Source organism: Hydra vulgaris, chromosome 09, assembly GCF_038396675.1.
Source record: "Hydra vulgaris chromosome 09, alternate assembly HydraT2T_AEP".
NCBI classification, from domain to species: Eukaryota; Metazoa; Cnidaria; class Hydrozoa; order Anthoathecata; family Hydridae; genus Hydra; species Hydra vulgaris.
The window spans coordinates 6,654,979-6,681,082 of NC_088928.1; the positions used below are offsets into that span (position 1 = coordinate 6,654,979).

At 24.7% G+C, this 26,104-nt stretch overlaps 2 protein-coding genes across 2 annotated transcripts; both read right to left on the bottom strand.

Annotated features, from left to right (window-relative positions):
- Positions 1-14,446: 14,446 nt before the first annotated feature.
- On the bottom strand, positions 14,447-17,374 carry LOC136085225 (ATP-dependent DNA helicase PIF1-like). The gene is made up of 4 exons (XM_065806513.1): positions 16,909-17,374; positions 16,505-16,822; positions 16,043-16,287; positions 14,447-14,455 (listed from the first exon to the last, which is right to left on the bottom strand). The coding sequence occupies exons 1-4, from the start codon at positions 17,372-17,374 to the stop codon at positions 14,447-14,449; spliced, it is 1,038 nt and encodes a 345-aa protein (XP_065662585.1).
- A 5,259-nt stretch (positions 17,375-22,633) lies between these two features.
- Positions 22,634-24,859, bottom strand: LOC136085226 (ATP-dependent DNA helicase PIF1-like). Its single transcript, XM_065806514.1, has 5 exons — positions 24,647-24,859; positions 24,256-24,393; positions 23,958-24,164; positions 23,151-23,880; positions 22,634-23,064 (listed from the first exon to the last, which is right to left on the bottom strand). Exons 1-5 carry the CDS (start codon positions 24,857-24,859, stop codon positions 22,634-22,636), a joined length of 1,719 nt encoding a protein of 572 aa, XP_065662586.1.
- Positions 24,860-26,104: the final 1,245 nt, after the last annotated feature.

Genomic DNA, 26,104 nt, shown 5'->3' on the forward strand with positions numbered 1-26,104 from the left:
AAAAGCGTGTTTTTTGTTAACAAAATTAAATGGCAAGAACAAGATTTGTGAAACGTTGTATATTAAAGTCGAGTAAAATGGAAGAGTTTATTCCGCAAGATTTAGAATTCAGCGATATCGATATAACTAATGAAGAAATAACTAATAAAAAGGAAATTATACTCATCGAAGACGATGAAGAAATATTTAAAAAATTATTTACAACGAACGAAGAACGAAGTTATTTTTATATAAATATTTTTTTTATAAAAAAAATACATTTTTTTTAAAGATTTTTTTTATTTTTTTAGAAAAAAAGAATAAAAATCGCATTTGATACAACAATAAAAGAAAGTGCGATTTTTTTTAAAAAAAAATTTTTAAAAAGTTATAATAAATTATAAAATATATTATTTGTTTCTATTTTTTTCGTCTTATGTTTGCTTCTTTTAATTGATGTTTAATATCGACATATGATTCAGCAGTATGAATCAAGCGTTTTATTCTTTTACCAACTCTTCCAAGTTTACGGTTTGTTTTATTATCTTTATATCTGTTATTTGTTCTTCGTAAACAAGATAATATTCTTTTACAATTGCTCGGTAAATACTGACTTTCAGTCTGTGTCAATGTTGAACTCTGTTTTGTACTCGTTTGTGTTTGAACTGCATTTTTTGCTCTAGGAACTGTTGTTTTTGTACGTGCCATATTGACAGAGTTTAACGATCTAGGAGTATACCTTATTTTAGGCATTTTATAAAAAATGATATTTTTATATATATATATATATTTTTTGCTTATTACAAAAAAGAACATGGAGTTTTTTATATAAAACAACTAATCATTTTTTTAGTAAAAAAAATTTATTATATAAAAATAAATAAAAGAATGTACCCATTAGAAAAAGATAACAGTCCTGTATTTCCAAAACTATTTATAGTAAGAGATGGGAAAAAAATACTCATAGCTCAAGTAAAACCTTACAATGCTAAATTGGGTAATTTTTTCATTTTTTTTGTTTATATTTTTTTTTTGAAAATTTATTATTATCAATAACTTTATAAAAATATTTTTTCTTTTAGATGAACGACAGTCAGCTGTTAACGATTTAATTCAAATACTTAGAAAAAAGTAAAGGCTTGACGAGTCGCCTTCTCATAGTTTAACTTTAGTGCTTTTATTAATAAAAAATAAATACATTTTTTTAATATTTCCCTCTCATTTTTTTTTTTTAAAAATCCGTATCATGAAAGTCAAAATTTATAAAATTTTATGTAAATTATTTTTTGTAGAAAATAAATTTTTTTATATTCTTTTTTTTTTGTGTGTTTATATTAATTTTGTTTATATTTTTTTTTGCATTTTTATGTTAACTTTTTTCTAATACAATAGAAAAAAATGATTAAACAAATAATAATAAAAATGAGCAAACAACTCCATGGCGAATGGAAACAACTGGCAGTATATTTAAAATTTAAAAGAAATCATATTAAGAAAATAGATGACAATTATGTAAAAAACTCGGATAAATTAAAAATTATTTTAACACTATTCGTTTTTCAACACAACACAAACAAAAAAAGAGCAATAAATTACTTATAGTTTATTTTATCAATGTGGGAAAATGAAATTGATAATGAAAAACTTTTATTTAGTTTATCACTATGTAAATATTTATATTAAATTGTTTACATTAGTTATTATATTTGTTAGCAAAAATAAAAAAATGAATTTTTTTCAAATTAAACTGAAAAAAGCTGGACGTTTACAATGGCAATGGGAAAGTTTGGCTCAATACCTCTGATATAAAAGAAGAGAAATTGAATGTATACAACAAGACTATCGAGACACGAATGAAAGAATCTTTAGAGTTTTAACTTTATTATATCAAAAACACATTGAAATGGACGATTTTTTTCTTTTATTTAACCTGGTCGCCATGTTTATTAACTCTATATATTTAATCATTCTATTTTGTTCTTAAAAACTGGTGTATTTTTTATTATGTTTTTTTATATAAATAAATGTTTTTATTTTCAGCAACTAATAAGAAATGGACAAATTTCCATGTTGGTTTTGTGATGAAAAATTTGTTGTAGAACAACTCATGGATCATCAAGTCAAATGCACCAAAGATAAATTTGATCAAATCAACTTTCATGAGTGTTTTACATGCAAAAAAAAGTAAAAGATTCATTAAATCACGAGTGTGATTACGAAGTTCTCAAAAATGAACCAAAAATATGTTTTTTCTGTAATACTGTTATTGTTGACAACTATTATGAACACTCTGTTATTTGTTTCCATCAGTATAAAGATCAACAAAATCAACATATGGAGCAAATTATTCAAGATGGTGAATCAAACTTAAACTATTTAAATCTTTGATTCAACTACAGCATAAACAGTGTCAAAAATCTTTAAGATACTATTGCCAGACAAATTGTTGATTATAAAGATATTTTACAAAAGCAAAGAGAAGACGATCAAGAAATAAAAAATCTAAATGAACAGAATGCTAAATTACTAAAAACCTTGGAAGAAACCAACAACGAAATGCTAGAATTAAAAAATCTTATATATGACAGCATAGCCATGTTAACAAATCAAGAAGATGTACAAAATCTCAAACAAGAAATCATAAAACTCAATCAAATTGTAGAAGAAAACAGCACAGAATTCTTAGTATTAAAAAAATCAGTTCAACAACCACAAGTAAAACAACACCTCTTTAAAGACAAACATATCATCAAACTTGATCAAATGAATCTAAGACTGCTATCAGATGAAGCTTATTATTCGCAAGCTGTTTACTCACCAGATGGGTATTATTATCGAATAAAAATATATACTCGAAGCACAAATGTAAACAATTTTGCCACTTTCTTCCAACTCATTCGAAGCAAGCTCGATGATGTTTTAAAATGGCCCTTTACCAAAATAATAACTTTTACTCTAAGAAATAATGATAAATTTTTTGCTCATACTATCACCCCAGAAAATTATATTCAAAGTTTAAACGCAAGTTCTTTTGATAAACCTACCAAAGAATATAATGTAGCTGTTGGTTTCCCCAATTTCATTTTGCACGAAGAACTAAAACAATTTATTATTATTAATAATTTATTTATTACGATTACTATTCAATAATATATTTATGTAAAAAAATGATTTTTTCTCATTTTTTTGGATGCATTCATATTTTTTATGTCACTATGTATTCATATTTTTGTTATACTTCGTTTATTTTTTTAGATTAACTAATAAAAAAAAAATGAATTCAGTAGAAATATTCAGACAAATCAGTCTTGAACTAACTATTGCCAAAGTGAAAAGTATCAGTTTTATGTTGAAAATACCATTTGGAATCAAAGAAAATTTAAAAACTGCCATGGATATTATAGAGTACTTTAAAGACAACATTATAGAAGACGAACAAGGACATATTTATGAATCATTGGAAAGCAAATTGGAATTTTTACTTGTATTGTGTAAAAACATTCATCGTTTAGACATTGTAAAAAAATATAAAAATCAAATACCACGACTACCTACTTATGAAGAAAGCGTAGTTAAAAATCTACCACCTGTTTATTCTCCACCAAACACATTTTATCCAAGTGCTGTCGTTGAGGCCAAGCAAGAAGAACTTTTCAAATTTTATCATTTTCTTAACGCTGAACCACCTGAAGCACCTGAATGTGCCCAAGAACCTGATTTCTTCTAAAAACTTTTTTTTTGGGAAAGAATTCATAGTTTTTTACTTGTATAGTAAAACTATGACTTCTTTCCCAAACATAATTTTTTTTATTGTATTTTTTATATATTTATAATTTTTTTAGATAACTAATTAGAAAAATGGGCAGCAACTGGGGCAAAATTGGTTACATACTTGAAAAAGAATTTACTTCATTACACTACTTACTGCATAAACATAGAAAACAAATGGAACGAGAAAAAAAAGTCAAAAAATTGGACAAAAAAACTAAAGATAGTTGGAGTTATTTAAATAACATTCATTCACGCATTGAAAATTTTGAACACGAAACAATAAATTGGTTTGAACCTTGTGAACGACAATTTTCTTATTATCTTTTTGATTACGATGATAGTACATTGGATAACTCGAACAAATTTACCAACGAAAATCAATCTCAATTAACCTTGAAAGATTTATGTAAAAGAACCTTGGCACATCAACGAATCATTATCGAATTAGAACAATTACAAAAAAAATCACTTCTTTATTTGATAAAACTAAACTACCCTCAAAATGGAAAAATAAAGATGAAATTAGAAAATTATTCGATGGTTATCAATAACACATCTTTTACGAATGGAATGTTAAAAAAAAGAAACATTTATTATTTTTTCATCTTCAAAGACGTTATTTACACCGACTATTTCATTTGCTTTTTACAGAAATATCGTATTTAGCTAACCCTCATGAACAACTAGAAACAGATTTAATAAAAACACTATATCGTTTAATAATGTCTTATATATACTGGGCAAATCAACATTATTTTAATATTACAGAACCTTTTTTTATTTATGTTAATATTGTAAATCAATTTTTTTAGTTTTTTTAGATAACTTATAAAAAAATACAAGTACAAAGAAAAACTTTCAAAGAATACGATATGCATTATGAAAAATGGGTATGGTTTTGTGGACAAACAAGACTAAACTACAAACATGAAAAAGTGCCTACGTTAAAACAACTTTGTAAAAGAAAATGGGTTATGCTAGAATACTAGTCGAAATTAAAGCATTTTTAAAAAAACTACCTAAACTGATACCATTTCAATACTACGATATTAAATATATTATTTGGGATCAATCCTTTTACATATCAACTCATTGTGGACCTCGTTTTTTATATAGAGAACATTTAGAATTTTTTTACGAACAAGCCTATTTTTATATATAAGCAGTGAAATATTTTTATCTCATTATTTTCATTCTTATTTAAATAATGCTCAATATGATCAATTTTATATTTTATTAAAAGATTATGTAAATTGGGCTACAGAGCGTATCATTTTATTTCATCTCATAATTTTGTACATCTGAAAGATGTTATTTTATATTAATAGCTAAAAAAAAATAAACAAAATATATAAAACAAGTGGTTATGCTAAGAAAAAATCAACTAAAAAAGTAAAAAATTAAAAAATTTTTGAGTTCAACCAATTTTTTTCTTTTTTTTCAGCAATGTACCCTTATTTTTTTATCATGAACAAAGAAGCTTTGCAGCATTCGCAATCGATCAACAAGAGATATTTTTGTTCAAAAAAATGTGGCGTTTGCCAAAGTTGCCTATCCAAAAATAATAACTTTTTATTCAGAATATATATTTTTTATTACATTTTTGTCTTTTTTTTTCCTTATTTTTTTTTATTGCTTATTTATTCCTATTTTATACAACTTTATACTAACATTTTATTTTTTTTCAGATAAAAAAATGAATAATACAACTAAAATTGATGCTTGGGATTTTGAACTCGATGGTGAAAGTTTTGAAATTAAAATTAACAACACGAAATTAAAAAGACCTCTCCGAGGTCTTAATTTTGAAAAATGCGCAAAACTTGAAGTAAAGAACTTAAAAACAGAAAAAAAAGAAGAAAAAGAAGTCGAAGAAACAGAAGAGTGGATATGTGACGCCCCACCCTTTGAGCTTAAAGAAGTGTGGATATGTGATGCCCCACCGTTTAAACTCAATTGTAAATATTTATATGAATAAATTTATTTTTTTTATTTTTTAGCTAACTAATACAATGTGTGGAAATTCTAATTGTCTGGTGAAAAAAAAGATTGTTTTGTCAGTTGAAGAAGCACTATTCGTTTTGGAAATGTCTACAAAATTTAACAAACCATTTGTTGAAGAACTCAATATTTATAATCTCTACATTACGATTGGAAAACAATTTTACCCAAACATGACCTTTGAAAATGATGTGAAAGAAAAATACCCTATTTTCAGAGAAGAAAAAAAATCAATATTGTAACCATTTTTTTATTGTAACATTTTTTGATTGTAATAGGTTTTTTATATGAATAAATTTTTTTACACCTGAACCTCTATTATATCTGCGCACGCGCATCACGCTTCATTAAACAAATTAAAATTCCTAACATTTTTTTCCCCTCCCCACTATTTTACCGTCACTTGGCGTCCGTCATTTGACGGGCCCTCTCTCAACTCACTTGACGTGTCAATAAAAGGCGTCTTAGTGTCTTTACACACTTTTCCAACATACTATATCTCATATATTGTAGTCAAACCATCTGTATTTCCACAACCACCCCTAAAATTAAACAGAAACTTTCAAACAAACAGCAGTTGTATGGCAACTGCACCCCAAGTCAATGAAATTTATCAAGCGAGAAAGTTATCAAACTTGTAAAGTTTTTCAATTTTATTGTCTTATGCTTGATGTAGCCAATGCAGTTGCTTAAGCTATAATCTTTCTTTCATCTTTGGATCTTATAACTATGAAATATGGACTTTGATTAAATATTGCATAAAATTTTTTAAGCATACATTTGACAACATACATTTTAAAATAGATTTAAAAAAAAATTAAGTTAGTGCACCAAAATTTTAATAGTTTTTTTAAAATATGTTTCTTATCTGAATAATGTAATGTATTTAACAGAGTTCCGAAGAAAAAGTCTTTATCAGCTAGCAAATTTGGCAAATAAAATTAAAGAGTTGAGAATATCAGTTGAAATAATGGGTATTCCAAGTTCAGAGCACATAGAAAGTGGTGAAGTTCATCTAGAAGTTATTGCTGGACCTAATCAAACCTTGAATGGGTATAGAAATTTAGAGGAGCAGTGTGGGATACTTGCAAATAAAACAACTTTTGTAAAAAGCTCATATTTTCTATTTCAAGTCCAATATTCTGTCATTTAAAATTTGACTATGATTTAAAAAATTTTATTCAAGACTGTTTATATTTAAATAGGTTTTGCTTTTACTAAACGAGCAGAATTTATATTTTGATTATAAACTGAAATTCCATAGATATTAAAAAGTGCATTTTTTATTAAATTATTTGTAGTTTCAACTTCTTCCACGATTTGGAGGAACATCTACTAAAGATACTTTACATTACGACTTTTTTCTAATTTTGTTATGTTGTATTTAAGTATGGATAGAAAAAAATAGCAAGTCTTAAATCATAACTGAATGCAATAAATCAGGAGAAAGAGGTATTCGTGAGAACGAAACAACTCTTTGTCGAATGACGAACAATACATCACTTATCATTACATGGAAGTTTCAACACGAAGCTAAACTATTAATACCATCTTTATGATAACGAAAAGTCTTTTTTATCAACACTTCAGACAATCCCAACTTTTTGCAAGCTAATATTATATTTTTTTCCATTTTTTATTATGTAATCTAAAAAAAAATACATTTTTTTAAAAAATTTAAAAAATTCTTCCTATTTCAGCATAAATGTAACAAGCATTTAAAATACAAAATACACAATTCGATATACATTCACATTGAGCTATTTTACATAAAACTTCGTAAACAAAATCAGGTTTTTTACAAACAAATAAGAGTATTGTTTTGTTAACTCCTATTTTTTTAGCTACTTTTTCACACATTTCAGAAGCTTGTTCACTCATACGCCAATCTAAAAATCAAAATGCTTCAAAATTTTCTTTTTCTCTTTTAAAAGTTTTTTCTTCTGAATATTTATCAACTCGTAGTTTTTTAGGTTTAATTTGTTGCACTTGTTTTACAAATTCATCAAATTCATCTTGAGTCATTTCTTCTTGAAACAATTCTTTAAGATGATAATCTTCCAAACAATCTTCCAAACAACCACTTTTATTCTTAAAAAAATCTTTAGCGTTGTTTTCAAATACATAAACCATAACCATTTTTTTATTATGTAACCTAAAAATTACAAAAAAATTATTAAAAAATAATTACAAAAGTTTTATAATATAAGTATAATTTTCAAACATTTCGATTAAGCACAGTTTTTTTAATATTTTCTTCACGAATATAATGTTTCACAAAATCATATATTGTTTTGCAAGAATCACAAGGACTCAAGCCAGTACAACTTTCTTTTGAACAAGATTCTGTTTGATCCAATAACCTCCCAATCGTTCGAGTTTGATCGTGAATAACAGCTGTTAATAATAACAGTTGAGTGATGTGATGTTCAACATGTAATTTAAAGTTTGACATTTTTTATTATGTAATCTAAAAAAAATACAATAAAAAAATATAATAAAATACAATAAAAAAATTATTCATTAATGTTTTAAGTTCTGATAACACTTCCGTTATATCTTTAAAACGCTTTTTACATTCTAAACATGAGTTTTTTTCACATTCACAAAGTTCTAAATAATCAACAGCTGAAACTTCTTTGTAATTTTTCTTAACTAAAAAGTTCTTCTGAAAATTCTTGTAATTTTTCTTAACTAAAAAGTTCTTCTGAAAATTCTTCTTCAAAAAGTTCTTCTTTTGTATCTGTTTCATTTTCCATTTTTTATTATGTAATCTAAAAAAAATACAATAAAAATTATAAAAAAATTACAATAAAAATTATAAAAAAATTACAATAAAAATTATAAAAAAATTACAATAAAAATTATCTAAAAATGATATTATTGATGTAAAATTTTTTTTCGACATTCATCGCATAAACAAGTTTAGTCTTTTGACATTCTTTGTGATGACACAATTCTATGTATTGACAAATTGTTGGTGTTGTTGCCATAATGCTGTTTGTTGGTCATTTTATTAGTTTGTCTATAAATATAAAGTGTTATTTTTATAATGTACAAAATTATTTTCGTGAATATAATACTATTGATCTTATGCCTATTGAATGTATTTTCTAATACAATTATAAAAAAAATCAAGTTCTACACTTTTAATATAATGATTATTATAGTGCGATCTAAATATTTCGAATAAAGAATATATAATTTTTCCTTTGTAACCAATAAAATAAATTATGATCGATTAAAGAACTAAATTCACAAGTATAAAAAAAGTCAACATTAGAACTGTTTTCATCATAACGAAAATATAAATCTCCAAGCTGATCTTTTAATAATTCAAATTCGATTTTAATTCTTCTAACAGCCAATTTTCTTTTACATAATTCTTTTAACGTTTTCAAGTCTCGATCTATGTTATTTTTTGTTTCGGATGTAAACCAACTAACAATGTGGATAATGTCGTATTTATAAAAGCGTTTGCTTCTTTGCATTTTTTTTATTAGTTATTCAAAAAAAAAAAAATTAAAAAAATTGATTATTAATATTAAAATGAATAAAACAAGATTCAGTAGTATAAAAATATTGTTCTTTGGACCAATTTATATATTCCATAATTAAACGATATAATTTTCGCATTAGATGTATTTCCAGCTGTTTACGTGGATCAGCAAAACAGGATATTTCTGTGAAAAGTAAATGAAATAAAGTATAAAGATATCGTCTTTAAAAATAAAAAAAGGATAAACGTTTACTTATAAAACGTAATTGATAAGAGAGGTGTATAATTGAATATTATCTCCATATTTTCATTTGGTGAGTGGTAGTTTGGTTTTATCGAGAAAACAAACATTTTTTTCTCGCAATTGATCAAATTCAAATTGAATTCGTTCTTGTGCCAATCTTCTTTAACATAAATCTTTCAAAGTAAGTTGTGATTGATTTTCGTGGACAAATTTGTTTGTTTTATCCAATGTAAAATTATCAAAAAGATAATAAGAAAAATGTCGTTCTTCTGGGGTAAACCAGATGAGTGTTTATAAGGTTTTATAAAATAAACAGGCGAATTGTAACAACGTTTCATTATATTACAATAACCATTTTCATTAGACTTGCAACACAAAGTAACAATACTACAACCCAATAAGAAATTTTGAAACAAGTCACCAAAAAAGAATACTGTTTTTCATTTGTGTTTCAAATCCTTTCATTGTTTTTTGTTCAACATGATTAACAATTTCATCAGGACTTTGAGTTTCAGAATAAAGTTGTGATTCTTCTCCAATATCTTCATCTTTATAACGATCTTTAATGTAAAAATAATATTCCGTGTATATACTGTTATTACTAAAACGAGAGTCCTCAGTTTGATATTCAAATTTCATTTTTTTTTAATCTAAAAAAAAAATTTACATGTATTTTTTATAAAATTCCAAAACATCAGAATCAACAGTAATACTTTTAAATAGTGTTCGTAAATCAAATTTATTATTAATAATTATAAATATATCGTTAATATTACAAACTCGTGATAAAGAAACATAATAAAGACTATTGATAAAAGCTTTTGAATTAAATTGAACAACGGCTTTATTCATGGTACTTCCTTGTGCTTTATGAACCGTAAAGAAAATGCTAATTTTAAAGGCAAACCAAATCTTGAGCCTACGACAGCATGAGAACAATCTAAAATTTTTTCTTTGACACATTCAATTTTGACTTCTTTTTTATTCATCATCACCCAAACTGCATTACTTTCTATTAAAATAATGGTACCAATAGTACCATTGCACAAACCTTCTTCCACATTAATATTTCTTACAAGCATCACAGTAGCACCTATTTTAAGATAAACAGCTGCCGGAATTTGAAACGAGCATGGAATATTTCGATTTTTAATAACATCTTTAGCATAAAACCAATACCCTTCTGTTTGATAGTTTCCATTTTTTGATTGTTATAAACATCCACTTCGATGTTTCTAAAAACAACTGTATATTTAGAGTTTAAATTTTCATCTTTTTCAAAACAACGCGTCATAAAATAATCAATAGTTTTGTCTGAAACTTGACCAACACGTAGTTCATTTAAAGCTCCAAAAAATTGTTCGTCGTCTTTTTGTCGAAAGCATTGAGTTAAAACAAACACTTCTGTCATGTAGTGTTGCCATATTTGTGATTTAAAAACAAATTGACCTGAAACAGGTGGCAACTGAAAAAAAATCACCACAAGCAATCACTTGTACACCACCAAATAATTCATCGTAGTATTGTCTAATTTCACAAGCTATTGAATGTAATAAATCAAATGTTGAAGCGTTAATCATTGAAATTTCATCAATAATTAAAACATCAGTTTCCAACCACGTTTTTTTAATGTCTGGATGCATATGACGTTTATAATAATCAACACTTTTAACACCAGTTTCTATACCAGCAAAAGCATGTATGGTGACACCATTGATTAAATAAGATGCTTTTCCTGTACTCGCAGTAATATGTATTGTTTTATAAATTTGTTCACTTTGAGCAATTTGGTTGACAATATAACTTTTACCACATCCAGCACCACCAGTAATAAAAAAATTCTTTTCTTCATCAAGCCATTGAAGTGCTTTTTGTTGTTGCAAAGATAACATTTTTTTTATTATTTGCTGAAAAAAAATTTTTTTTTCATTTACTGAAAAAATACATATAAGTGTATTTGATAAAAAAGAATAACAAAATCACTTTAACATTTAAATTCGTTCGTATTTTAAATAAAAAGTCACTATCGTTTTCATCTAACAAAAACTTCAAAGATGCCATTTCCTCGTCAGTTAAAGTTTTGCAATTTTCTTCTTCTCGACAGTTAAAGTTTTGCGATTTTCTTTCAACAAAGAATTCATATTTATAATCTTCTCCAACATTTTTTTATTTTCATTTATATTATTCATCTAAAAAAAAATTTTTTTTTATTTTGAATATAAATATATTACAGCATATTTTATAAAAAAACATCATATATATAATGTTCTGATCGAACAACTCGCTCTCACTTTACAATATAAATCATCTGGTTCATTAACCAAAAACTTTGCAACCATCATTTCGTTTTCAGGCAATTGGTTTTGTTTGATCATCATCTTGAACATTTTTTTATTATGGTTTTCTCTTATTATATTCATCTAAAAAAAATTAATATTGAGAATTAAAAGATTTTTAGAATATAGAATCAAAAAGCAACCTCTCATCAGTTACTCTATCATTACACACTCTTCACATTCGTTTAAATAATGTTTACAATTTTCAATCTCTTCACATTAATCTTTTACATGATTTAAAACGTCTTCTTTACATTTTAATTTAAAAAAATCATAAAAAGATTCAAAATTTAAATTCAAAAAAACATGATAATGTATTTTAATATATTGAAAAACCATCAAAATCAATAAATGAGGTACTCGTTTCATTTCTTGATTGAAAAATTCATCCCACTTGTATTCGAAACCATGCCATTTACAACGACGACATAAAATTTTTCTTGAACTAATCGCATGCATTCGAATTTCTTCCAAAGTAGCTGGGTGAGCTTGATTGAATTGGTATATTTTTTCCATCAAAAAATCCAAATCATTTTCTGTTAGTTGCATTTTTTATTATGTAATCTAAAAAAAGTAAAAATAATATAAATTAGTTTATTTAATCCTCCCATTGATAAAACAAATATTTTTTAAATTTACAATCATCACACATTTGTTCAAAATCACAATTACATTTTGCTAAATCACGTATTACATATTTATGAATATGAAAAGTTTTGTTTAATAAAACCGTCGATAAACCAAGTTTGTTAGAAGCTTTTATTATTGAAATGTAAAATTCTTTTACTGCATCCACACAATAACTACAACACAAACAAAGAAAATGATATTCGTCGTATTCCTGACATTGACATTCAGCCAAAAATTTAATCTTTTTCTTTTGATTTCTATAAATTTCCAAGAGTTGTTCTTTAGTTAAATCCATTTTTTTTGAAGCTGTATCCACACAAGAACTACAACACATACAAAGAAATGATGGTTGAGATTCATCACATTGACATTCGGTTAAAAATTTCTTTTGTTTTTTATAATCTTCCAAGAGTTGTTTTTTAGACAAATCCATTTTTTTTGAAGCTTTTAATATAATAGAATAGTTACACCACAATATCTCATCTTGTTCTATTTTTTTTATTATGTAATTTTATTATGTAATCTAAAAAAAATACAAAAAATGTATACAAAATTCGATATAAAAAAATATAAAAAATAATATATACAAAATTTAAACAAAATACAAAAAAAAAATTTTTTATTATTTAAATATAACATGAGCGTGTTTAAATAATCGTATCTAAAAAATGTTTATATATTGTTTTAAAGTCTATTTTTTCTGTACTCAATTCCAAAGCAATTTTTTTACAATCTTTACACATATTGATCATATTGCAAGTGCAAAAAGCTAAATAATTCAGTCTTTTCTTTGTTTTTTCTGTTAATTCCAACATTGTAGTAGTTTCCATTTTTATTATGAAATCTAAAAAATACAAAAAATATATACAAAGTTTAAACAAAATTCAATATAAAAAATACAAAAAAATATATATACAAAAATTCAATATTATTATTCAATATTATCCATATATAAAGGTTGTTTATATTTTAACACATAATCTTTATTTTCTGAAAATATTATTTCCAACACAATCTTTTTACATTTTTGACACATATCATCCGATTCACAAGCACACGAAGCTAAACTATTAATACCATCTTTATGATAACGAAAAGTCTTTTTTATCAACACTTCAGACAATCCCAACTTTTTGCAAGCTAATATTATATTTTTTTCCATTTTTTATTATGTAATCTAAAAAAAAATACATTTTTTTAAAAAATTTAAAAAATTCTTCCTATTTCAGCATAAATGTAACAAGCATTTAAAATACAAAATACACAATTCGATATACATTCACATTGAGCTATTTTACATAAAACTTCGTAAACAAAATCAGGTTTTTTACAAACAAATAAGAGTATTGTTTTGTTAACTCCTATTTTTTTAGCTACTTTTTCACACATTTCAGAAGCTTGTTCACTCATACGCCAATCTAAAAATCAAAATGCTTCAAAAATTTCTTTTTCTCTTTTAAAAGTTTTTTCTTCTGAATATTTATCAACTCGTAGTTTTTTAGGTTTAATTTGTTGCACTTGTTTTACAAATTCATCAAATTCATCTTGAGTCATTTCTTCTTGAAACAATTCTTTAAGATGATAATCTTCCAAACAATCTTCCAAACAACCACTTTTATTCTTAAAAAAATCTTTAGCGTTGTTTTCAAATACATAAACCATAACCATTTTTTTATTATGTAACCTAAAAATTACAAAAAAATTATTAAAAAATAATTACAAAAGTTTTATAATATAAGTATAATTTTCAAACATTTCAAGCACAGTTTTTTTAATATTTTCTTCACGAATATAATGTTTCACAAAATCATATATTGTTTTGCAAGAATCACAAGGACTCAAGCCAGTACAACTTTCTTTTGAACAAGATTCTGTTTGATCCAATAACCTCCCAATTGTTCGAGTTTGATCGTGAATAACAGCTGTTAATAATAAAAGTTGAGTGATGTGATGTTCAACATGTAATTTAAAGTTTGACATTTTTTATTATGTAATCTAAAAAAAATACAATAAAAAAATATAATAAAATACAATAAAAAAATTATTCATTAATGTTTTAAGTTCTGATAACACTTCCGTTATATCTTTAAAACGCTTTTTACATTCTAAACAGAGTTTTTTTCACATTCACAAAGTTCTAAATAATCAACAGCTGAAACTTCTTTGTAATTTTTCTTAACTAAAAAGTTCTTCTGAAAATTCTTGTAATTTTTCTTAACTAAAAAGTTCTTCTGAAAATTCTTCTTCAAAAAGTTCTTCTTTTGTATCTGTTTCATTTTCCATTTTTTATTATGTAATCTAAAAAAAATACAATAAAAATTATAAAAAAATTACAATAAAAATTATAAAAAAATTACAATAAAAATTATAAAAAAATTACAATAAAAATTATCTAAAAATGATATTATTGATGTAAAATTTTTTTTCGACATTCATCGCATAAACAAGTTTAGTCTTTTGACATTCTTTGTGATGACACAATTCTATGTATTGACAAATTGTTGGTGTTGTTGCCATAATGCTGTTTGTTGGTCATTTTATTAGTTTGTCTATAAATATAAAGTGTTATTTTTATAATGTACAAAATTATTTTCGTGAATATAATACTATTGATCTTATGCCTATTGAATGTATTTTCTAATACAATTATAAAAAAAATCAAGTTCTACACTTTTAATATAATGATTATTATAGTGCGATCTAAATATTTCGAATAAAGAATATATAATTTTTCCTTTGTAACCAATAAAATAAATTATGATCGATTAAAGAACTAAATTCACAAGTATAAAAAAAGTCAACATTAGAACTGTTTTCATCATAACGAAAATATAAATCTCCAAGCTGATCTTTTAATAATTCAAATTCGATTTTAATTCTTCTAACAGCCAATTTTCTTTTACATAATTCTTTTAACGTTTTCAAGTCTCGATCTATGTTATTTTTTGTTTCGGATGTAAACCAACTAACAATGTGGATAATGTCGTATTTATAAAAGCGTTTGCTTCTTTGCATTTTTTTTATTAGTTATTCAAAAAAAAAATTAAAAAAATTGATTATTAATATTAAAATGAATAAAACAAGATTCAGTAGTATAAAAATATTGTTCTTTGGACCAATTTATATATTCCATAATTAAACGATATAATTTTCGCATTAGATGTATTTCCAGCTGTTTACGTGGATCAGCAAAACAGGATATTTCTGTGAAAAGTAAATGAAATAAAGTATAAAGATATCGTCTTTAAAAATAAAAAAAGGATAAACGTTTACTTATAAAACGTAATTGATAATAGGTGTAAAACAATAATCGAATATTATCTCCATATTTTCATTTGGTGAGTGGTAGTTTGGTTTTATCGAATAAACAAACATTTTTTTCTCGCAATTGATCAAATTCAAATTGAATTCGTTCTTGTGCCAATCTTCTTTAACATAAATCTTTCAAAGTAAGTTGTGATTGATTTTCGTGGACAAATTTGTTTGTTTTATCCAATGTAAAATTATCAAAAAGATAATAAGAAAAATGTCGTTCTTCTGGGGTAAACCAGATGAGTGTTTATAAGGTTTTATAAAATAAACAGGCGAATTGTAACAACGTTTCATTATATTACAATAACCATTTTCAATAGACTTGCAACACAAAGTAACAATACTACAACCCAATAAGAAATTTTGAAACAAGTCACCAAAAAGAATACTGTTTTTCATTTGTGTTTCAAATCCTTTCATTGTTTTTTGTTCAACATGATTAACAATTTCATCAGGACTTTGAGTTTCAGAATAAAGTTGTGATTCTTCTCCAATATCTTCATCTTTATAACGATCTTTAATGTAAAAATAATATTCCGTGTATATACTGTAATTACTAAAACGAGAGTCCTCAGTTTGATATTCAAATTTCATTTTTTTTTAATCTAAAAAAAAAAATTTACATGTATTTTTTATAAAATTCCAAAACATCAGAATCAACAGTAATACTTTTAAATAGTGTTCGTAAATCAAATTTATTATTAATAATTATAAATATATCGTTAATATTACAAACTCGTGATAAAGAAACATAATAAAGACTATTGATAAAAGCTTTTGAATTAAATTGAACAACGGCTTTTTTCATGGTACTTCCTTGTGCTTTATGAACCGTAAAAGAAAATGCTAATTTTAAAGGCAAACCAAATCTTGAGCCTACGACAGCATGAGAACAATCTAAAATTTTTTCTTTGACACATTCAATTTTGACTTCTTTTTTATTCATCATCACCCAAACTGCATTACTTTCTATTAAAATAATGGTACCAATAGTACCATTGCACAAACCTTCTTCCACATTAATATTTCTTACAAGCATCACAGTAGCACCTATTTTAAGATAAACAGCTGCCGGAATTTGAAACGAGCATGGAATATTTCGATTTTTAATAACATCTTTAGCATAAAACCAATACCCTTCTGTTTGATAGTTTCCATTTTTTGATTGTTATAAACATCCACTTCGATGTTTCTAAAAAACAATCTTGTATATTTAGAGTTTAAATTTTCATCTTTTTCAAAACAACGCGTCATAAAATAATCAATAGTTTTGTCTGAAACTTGACCAACACGTAGTTCATTTAAAGCTCCAAAAAATTGTTCGTCGTCTTTTTGTCGAAAGCATTGAGTTAAAACAAACACTTCTGTCATGTAGTGTTGCCATATTTGTGATTTAAAAACAAATTGACCTGAAACAGGTGGCAACTGAAAAAAATCACCACAAGCAATCACTTGTACACCACCAAATAATTCATCGTAGTATTGTCTAATTTCACAAGCTATTGAATGTAATAAATCAAATGTTGAAGCGTTAATCATTGAAATTTCATCAATAATTAAAACATCAGTTTCCAACCACGTTTTTTTAATGTCTGGATGCATATGACGTTTATAATAATCAACACTTTTAACACCAGTTTCTTATACCAGCAAAAGCATGTATGGTGACACCATTGATTAAATAAGATGCTTTTCCTGTACTCGCAGTAATATGTATTGTTTTATAAATTTGTTCACTTTGAGCAATTTGGTTGACAATATAACTTTTACCACATCCAGCACCACCAGTAATAAAAAAATTCTTTTCTTCATCAAGCCATTGAAGTGCTTTTTGTTGTTGCAAAGATAACATTTTTTTTATTATTTGCTGACTCAAAAATATTTTTTTCATTTACTGAAAAAATACATATAAGTGTATTTGATAAAAAAGAATAACAAAATCACTTTAACATTTAAATTCGTTCGTATTTTAAATAAAAAGTCACTATCGTTTTCATCTAACAAAAATTTCAAAGATGCCATTTCCTCGTCAGTTAATGTTTTGCAATTTTCTTTCTCCTCGACAGTTAAAGTTTTGCGATTTTCTTTCAACAAAGAATTCATATTTATAATCTTCTCCAACATTTTTTTATTTTCATTTATATTATTCATCTAAAAAAAAAATTTTTTTTTATTTTGAATATAAATATATTACAGCATATTTTATAAAAAACATCATATATATAATGTTCTGATCGACAACTTGCTCCACTTTACAATATAAATCATCTGGTTCATTAACCAAAAACTTTGCAACCATCATTTCGTTTTCAGGCAATTGGTTTTGTTTGATCATCATCTTGAACATTTTTTTAATATGGTTTTCTCTTATTATATTCATCTAAAAAAAATTAATATTGAGAATTAAAACATTTTTCACAATATATAAATGAACAACTCTCTCCATCAGTTACTCTATACTCATCACACTCTTCACATTCGTTTAAATAATGTTTACAATTTTCAATCTCTTCACATTAATCTTTTACATGATTTAAAACATCTTCTTTACATTTTAATTTAAAAAAATCATAAAAAGATTCAAAATTTAAATTCAAAAAAACATGATAATGTATTTTAATATATTGAAAAACCATCAAAATCAATAAATGAGGTACTCGTTTCATTTGATCGAAAAATTCATCCCACTTGTATTCGAAACCATGCCATTTACAACGACGACATAAAATTTTTCTTGAACTAATCGCATGCATTCGAATTTCTTCCAAAGTAGCTGGGTGAGCTTGATTGAATTGGTATATTTTTTCCATCAAAAAATCCAAATCATTTTCTGTTAGTTGCATTTTTTATTATGTAATCTAAAAAAAGTAAAAATAATATAAATTAGTTTATTTAATCCTCCCATTGATAAAACAAATATTTTTTAAATTTACAATCATCACACATTTGTTCAAAATCACAATTACATTTTGCTAAATCACGTATTACATATTTATGAATATGAAAAGTTTTGTTTAATAAAACCGTCGATAAACCAAGTTTGTTAGAAGCTTTTATTATTGAAATGTAAAATTCTTTTACTGCATCCACACAATAACTACAACACAAACAAAGAAAATGATATTCGTCGTATTCCTGACATTGACATTCAGCCAAAAATTTAATCTTTTTCTTTTGATTTCTATAAATTTCCAAGAGTTGTTCTTTAGTTAAATCCATTTTTTTTGAAGCTGTATCCACACAAGAACTACAACACATACAAAGAAATGATGGTTCGTATTCATCACATTGACATTCGGTTAAAAATTTCTTTTGTTTTTTATAATCTTCCAAGAGTTGTTTTTTAGACAAATCCATTTTTTTTGAAGCTTTTAATATAATAGAATAGTTACACCACAATATCTCATCTTGTTCTATTTTTTTTATTATGTAATTTTATTATGTAATCTAAAAAAAATACAAAAAATGTATACAAAATTCGATATAAAAAAATATAAAAAATAATATATACAAAATTTAAACAAAATATAAAAAAAAAAATTTTTTATTATTTAAATATAACATGAGCGTGTTTAAATAATCGTATCTAAAAAATGTTTATATATTGTTTTAAAGTCTATTTTTTCTGTACTCAATTCCAAAGCAATTTTTTTACAATCTTTACACATATTGATCATATTGCAAGTGCAAAAAGCTAAATAATTCAGTCTTTTCTTTGTTTTTTCTGTTAATTCCAACATTGTAGTAGTTTCCATTTTTATTATGAAATCTAAAAAATACAAAAAATATATACAAAGTTTAAACAAAATTCAATATAAAAAATACAAAAAAATATATATACAAAAATTCAATATTATTATTCAATATTATCCAGATACAGGAAAGGTTGTTTATATTTTAACACATAATCTTTATTTTCTGAAAATATTATTTCCAACACAATCTTTTTACATTTTTGACACATATCATCCGATTCACAAGCACACGAAGCTAAACTATTAATACCATCTTTATGATAACGAAAAGTCTTTTTTATCAACACTTCAGACAATCCCAACTTTTTGCAAGCTAATATTATATTTTTTTCCATTTTTTATTATGTAATCTAAAAAAAAATACATTTTTTTAAAAAATTTAAAAAATTCTTCCTATTTCAGCATAAATGTAACAAGCATTTAAAATACAAAATACACAATTCGATATACATTCACATTGAGCTATTTTACATAAAACTTCGTAAACAAAATCAGGTTTTTTACAAACAAATAAGAGTATTGTTTTGTTAACTCCTATTTTTTTAGCTACTTTTTCACACATTTCAGAAGCTTGTTCACTCATACGCCAATCTAAAAATCAAAATGCTTCAAAAATTTCTTTTTCTCTTTTAAAAGTTTTTTCTTCTGAATATTTATCAACTCGTAGTTTTTTAGGTTTAATTTGTTCACTTGTTTTACAAATTCATCAAATTCATCTTGAGTCATTTCTTCTTGAAACAATTCTTTAAGATGATAATCTTCCAAACAATCTTCCAAACAACCACTTTTATTCTTAAAAAAATCTTTAGCGTTGTTTTCAAATACATAAACCATAACCATTTTTTTATTATGTAACCTAAAAATTACAAAAAAATTATTAAAAAATAATTACAAAAGTTTTATAATATAAGTATAATTTTCAAACATTTCAAGCACAGTTTTTTTAATATTTTCTTCACGAATATAATGTTTCACAAAATCATATATTGTTTTGCAAGAATCACAAGGACTCAAGCCAGTACAACTTTCTTTTGAACAAGATTCTGTTTGATCCAATAACCTCCCAATCGTTTGAGTTTGATCGTGAATAACAGCTGTTAATAATAAAAGTTGAGTGATGTGATGTTCAACATGTAATTTAAAGTTTGACATTTTTTATTATGTAATCTAAAAAAAATACAATAAAAAAATATAATAAAATACAATAAAAAAATTATTCATTAATGTTTTAAGTTCTGATAACACTTCCGTTATATCTTTAAAAGGCTTTTTACATTCTAAACATGAGTTTTTTTCACATTCACAAAGTTCTAAATAATCAACAGCTGAAACTTCTTTGTAATTTTTCTTAACTAAAAAGTTCTTCTGAAAATTCTTGTAATTTTTCTTAACTAAAAAGTTCTTCTGAAAATTCTTCTTCAAAAAGTTCTTCTTTTGTATCTGTTTCATTTTCCATTTTTTATTATGTAATCTAAAAAAAAATACAATAAAAATTATAAAAAAATTACAATAAAAATTATAAAAAAATTACAATAAAAATTATAAAAAAATTACAATAAAAATTATCTAAAAATGATATTATTGATGTAAAATTTTTTTTCGACATTCATCGCATAAACAAGTTTAGTCTTTTGACATTCTTTGTGATGACACAATTCTATGTATTGACAAATTGTTGGTGTTGTTGCCATAATGCTGTTTGTTGGTCATTTTATTAGTTTGTCTATAAATATAAAGTGTTATTTTTATAATGTACAAAATTATTTTCGTGAATATAATACTATTGATCTTATGCCTATTGAATGTATTTTCTAATACAATTATAAAAAAAATCAAGTTCTACACTTTTAATATAATGATTATTATAGTGCGATCTAAATATTTCGAATAAAGAATATATAATTTTTCCTTTGTAACCAATAAAATAAATTATGATCGATTAAAGAACTAAATTCACAAGTATAAAAAAAGTCAACATTAGAACTGTTTTCATCATAACGAAAATATAAATCTCCAAGCTGATCTTTTAATAATTCAAATTCGATTTTAATTCTTCTAACAGCCAATTTTCTTTTACATAATTCTTTTAACGTTTTCAAGTCTCGATCTATGTTATTTTTTGTTTCGGATGTAAACCAACTAACAATGTGGATAATGTCGTATTTATAAAAGCGTTTGCTTCTTTGCATTTTTTTTATTAGTTATTCAAAAAAAAAAAATTAAAAAAATTGATTATTAATATTAAAATGAATAAAACAAGATTCAGTAGTATAAAAATATTGTTCTTTGGACCAATTTATATATTCCATAATTAAACGATATAATTTTCGCATTAGATGTATTTCCAGCTGTTTACGTGGATCAGCAAAACAGGATATTTCTGTGAAAAGTAAATGAAATAAAGTATAAAGATATCGTCTTTAAAAATAAAAAAAGGATAAACGTTTACTTATAAAACGTAATTGATAATAGGTGTAAAACAATAATCGAATATTATCTCCATATTTTCATTTGGTGAGTGGTAGTTTGGTTTTATCGAATAAACAAACATTTTTTTCTCGCAATTGATCAAATTCAAATTGAATTCGTTCTTGTGCCAATCTTCTTTAACATAAATCTTTCAAAGTAAGTTGTGATTGATTTTCGTGGACAAATTTGTTTGTTTTATCCAATGTAAAATTATCAAAAAGATAATAAGAAAAATGTCGTTCTTCTGGGGTAAACCAGATGAGTGTTTATAAGGTTTTATAAAATAAACAGGCGAATTGTAACAACGTTTCATTATATTACAATAACCATTTTCATTAGACTTGCAACACAAAGTAACAATACTACAACCCAATAAGAAATTTTGAAACAAGTCACCAAAAAGAATACTGTTTTTCATTTGTGTTTCAAATCCTTTCATTGTTTTTTGTTCAACATGATTAACAATTTCATCAGGACTTTGAGTTTCAGAATAAAGTTGTGATTCTTCTCCAATATCTTCATCTTTATAACGATCTTTAATGTAAAAATAATATTCCGTGTATATACTGTTATTACTAAAACGAGAGTCCTCAGTTTGATATTCAAATTTCATTTTTTTTTAATCTAAAAAAAAAATTTACATGTATTTTTTATAAAATTCCAAAACATCAGAATCAACAGTAATACTTTTAAATAGTGTTCGTAAATCAAATTTATTATTAATAATTATAAATATATCGTTAATATTACAAACTCGTGATAAAGAAACATAATAAAGACTATTGATAAAAGCTTTTGAATTAAATTGAACAACGGCTTTATTCATGGTACTTCCTTGTGCTTTATGAACCGTAAAAGAAAATGCTAATTTTAAAGGCAAACCAAATCTTGAGCCTACGACAGCATGAGAACAATCTAAAATTTTTTCTTTGACACATTCAATTTTGACTTCTTTTTTATTCATCATCACCCAAACTGCATTACTTTCTATTAAAATAATGGTACCAATAGTACCATTGCACAAACCTTCTTCCACATTAATATTTCTTACAAGCATCACAATAGCACCTATTTTAAGATAAACAGCTGCCGGAATTTGAAACGAGCATGGAATATTTCGATTTTTAATAACATCTTTAGCATAAAACCAATACCCTTCTGTTTGATAGTTTCCATTTTTTGATTGTTATAAACATCCACTTCGATGTTTCTAAAAAACAATCTTGTATATTTAGAGTTTAAATTTTCATCTTTTTCAAAACAACGCGTCATAAAATAATCAATAGTTTTGTCTGAAACTTGACCAACACGTAGTTCATTTAAAGCTCCAAAAAATTGTTCGTCGTCTTTTTGTCGAAAGCATTGAGTTAAAACAAACACTTCTGTCATGTAGTGTTGCCATATTTGTGATTTAAAAACAAATTGACCTGAAACAGGTGGCAACTGAAAAAAATCACCACAAGCAATCACTTGTACACCACCAAATAATTCATCGTAGTATTGTCTAATTTCACAAGCTATTGAATGTAATAAATCAAATGTTGAAGCGTTAATCATTGAAATTTCATCAATAATTAAAACATCAGTTTCCAACCACGTTTTTTTAATGTCTGGATGCATATGACGTTTATAATAATCAACACTTTTAACACCAGTTTCTATACCAGCAAAAGCATGTATGGTGACACCATTGATTAAATAAGATGCTTTTCCTGTACTCGCAGTAATATGTATTGTTTTATAAATTTGTTCACTTTGAGCAATTTGGTTGACAATATAACTTTTACCACATCCAGCACCACCAGTAATAAAAAAATTCTTTTCTTCATCAAGCCATTGAAGTGCTTTTTGTTGTTGCAAAGATAACATTTTTTTTATTATTTGCTGAAAAAAAAATATTTTTTTCATTTACTGAAAAAATACATATAAGTGTATTTGATAAAAAAGAATAACAAAATCACTTTAACATTTAAATTCGTTCGTATTTTAAATAAAAAGTCACTATCGTTTTCATCTAACAAAAACTTCAAAGATGCCATTTCCTCGTCAGTTAAAGTTTTGCAATTTTCTTTCTCCTCGACAGTTAAAGTTTTGCGATTTTCTTTCAACAAAGAATTCATATTTATAATCTTCTCCAACATTTTTTTATTTTCATTTATATTATTCATCTAAAAAAAAAATTTTTTTTTATTTTGAATATAAATATATTACAGCATATTTTATAAAAAACATCATATATATAATGTTCTGATCGACAACTTGCTCCACTTTACAATATAAATCATCTGGTTCATTAACCAAAAACTTTGCAACCATCATTTCGTTTTCAGGCAATTGGTTTTGTTTGATCATCATCTTGAACATTTTTTTATTATGGTTTTCTCTTATTATATTCATCTAAAAAAAATTAATATTGAGAATTAAAACATTTTTCACAATATATAAATGAACAACTCTCTCCATCAGTTACTCTATACTCATCACACTCTTCACATTCGTTTAAATAATGTTTACAATTTTCAATCTCTTCACATTAATCTTTTACATGATTTAAAACATCTTCTTTACATTTTAATTTAAAAAAATCATAAAAAGATTCAAAATTTAAATTCAAAAAAACATGATAATGTATTTTAATATATTGAAAAACCATCAAAATCAATAAATGAGGTACTCGTTTCATTTCTTGATTGAAAAATTCATCCCACTTGTATTCGAAACCATGCCATTTACAACGACGACATAAAATTTTTCTTGAACTAATCGCATGCATTCGAATTTCTTCCAAAGTAGCTGGGTGAGCTTGATTGAATTGGTATATTTTTTCCATCAAAAAATCCAAATCATTTTCTGTTAGTTGCATTTTTTATTATGTAATCTAAAAAAAGTAAAAATAATATAAATTAGTTTATTTAATCCTCCCATTGATAAAACAAATATTTTTTAAATTTACAATCATCACACATTTGTTCAAAATCACAATTACATTTTGCTAAATCACGTATTACATATTTATGAATATGAAAAGTTTTGTTTAATAAAACCGTCGATAAACCAAGTTTGTTAGAAGCTTTTATTATTGAAATGTAAAATTCTTTTACTGCATCCACACAATAACTACAACACAAACAAAGAAAATGATATTCGTCGTATTCCTGACATTGACATTCAGCCAAAAATTTAATCTTTTTCTTTTGATTTCTATAAATTTCCAAGAGTTGTTCTTTAGTTAAATCCATTTTTTTTGAAGCTGTATCCACACAAGAACTACAACACATACAAAGAAATGATGGTTCGTATTCATCACATTGACATTCGGTTAAAAATTTCTTTTGTTTTTTATAATCTTCCAAGAGTTGTTTTTTAGACAAATCCATTTTTTTTGAAGCTTTTAATATAATAGAATAGTTACACCACAATATCTCATCTTGTTCTATTTTTTTTATTATGTAATTTTATTATGTAATCTAAAAAAAATACAAAAAATGTATACAAAATTCGATATAAAAAAATATAAAAAATAATATATACAAAATTTAAACAAAATATAAAAAAAAAAATTTTTTATTATTTAAATATAACATGAGCGTGTTTAAATAATCGTATCTAAAAAATGTTTATATATTGTTTTAAAGTCTATTTTTTCTGTACTCAATTCCAAAGCAATTTTTTTACAATCTTTACACATATTGATCATATTGCAAGTGCAAAAAGCTAAATAATTCAGTCTTTTCTTTGTTTTTTCTGTTAATTCCAACATTGTAGTATTTTCCATTTTTATTATGAAATCTAAAAAATACAAAAAATATATACAAAGTTTAAACAAAATTCAATATAAAAAATACAAAAAAATATATATACAAAAATTCAATATTATTATTCAATATTATCCATATATAAAGGTTGTTTATATTTTAACACATAATCTTTATTTTCTGAAAATATTATTTCCAACACAAACTTTTTACATTTTTGACACATATCATCCGATTCACAAGCACACGAAGCTAAACTATTAATACCATCTTTATGATAACGAAAAGTCTTTTTTATCAACACTTCAGACAATCCCAACTTTTTGCAAGCTAATATTATATTTTTTTCCATT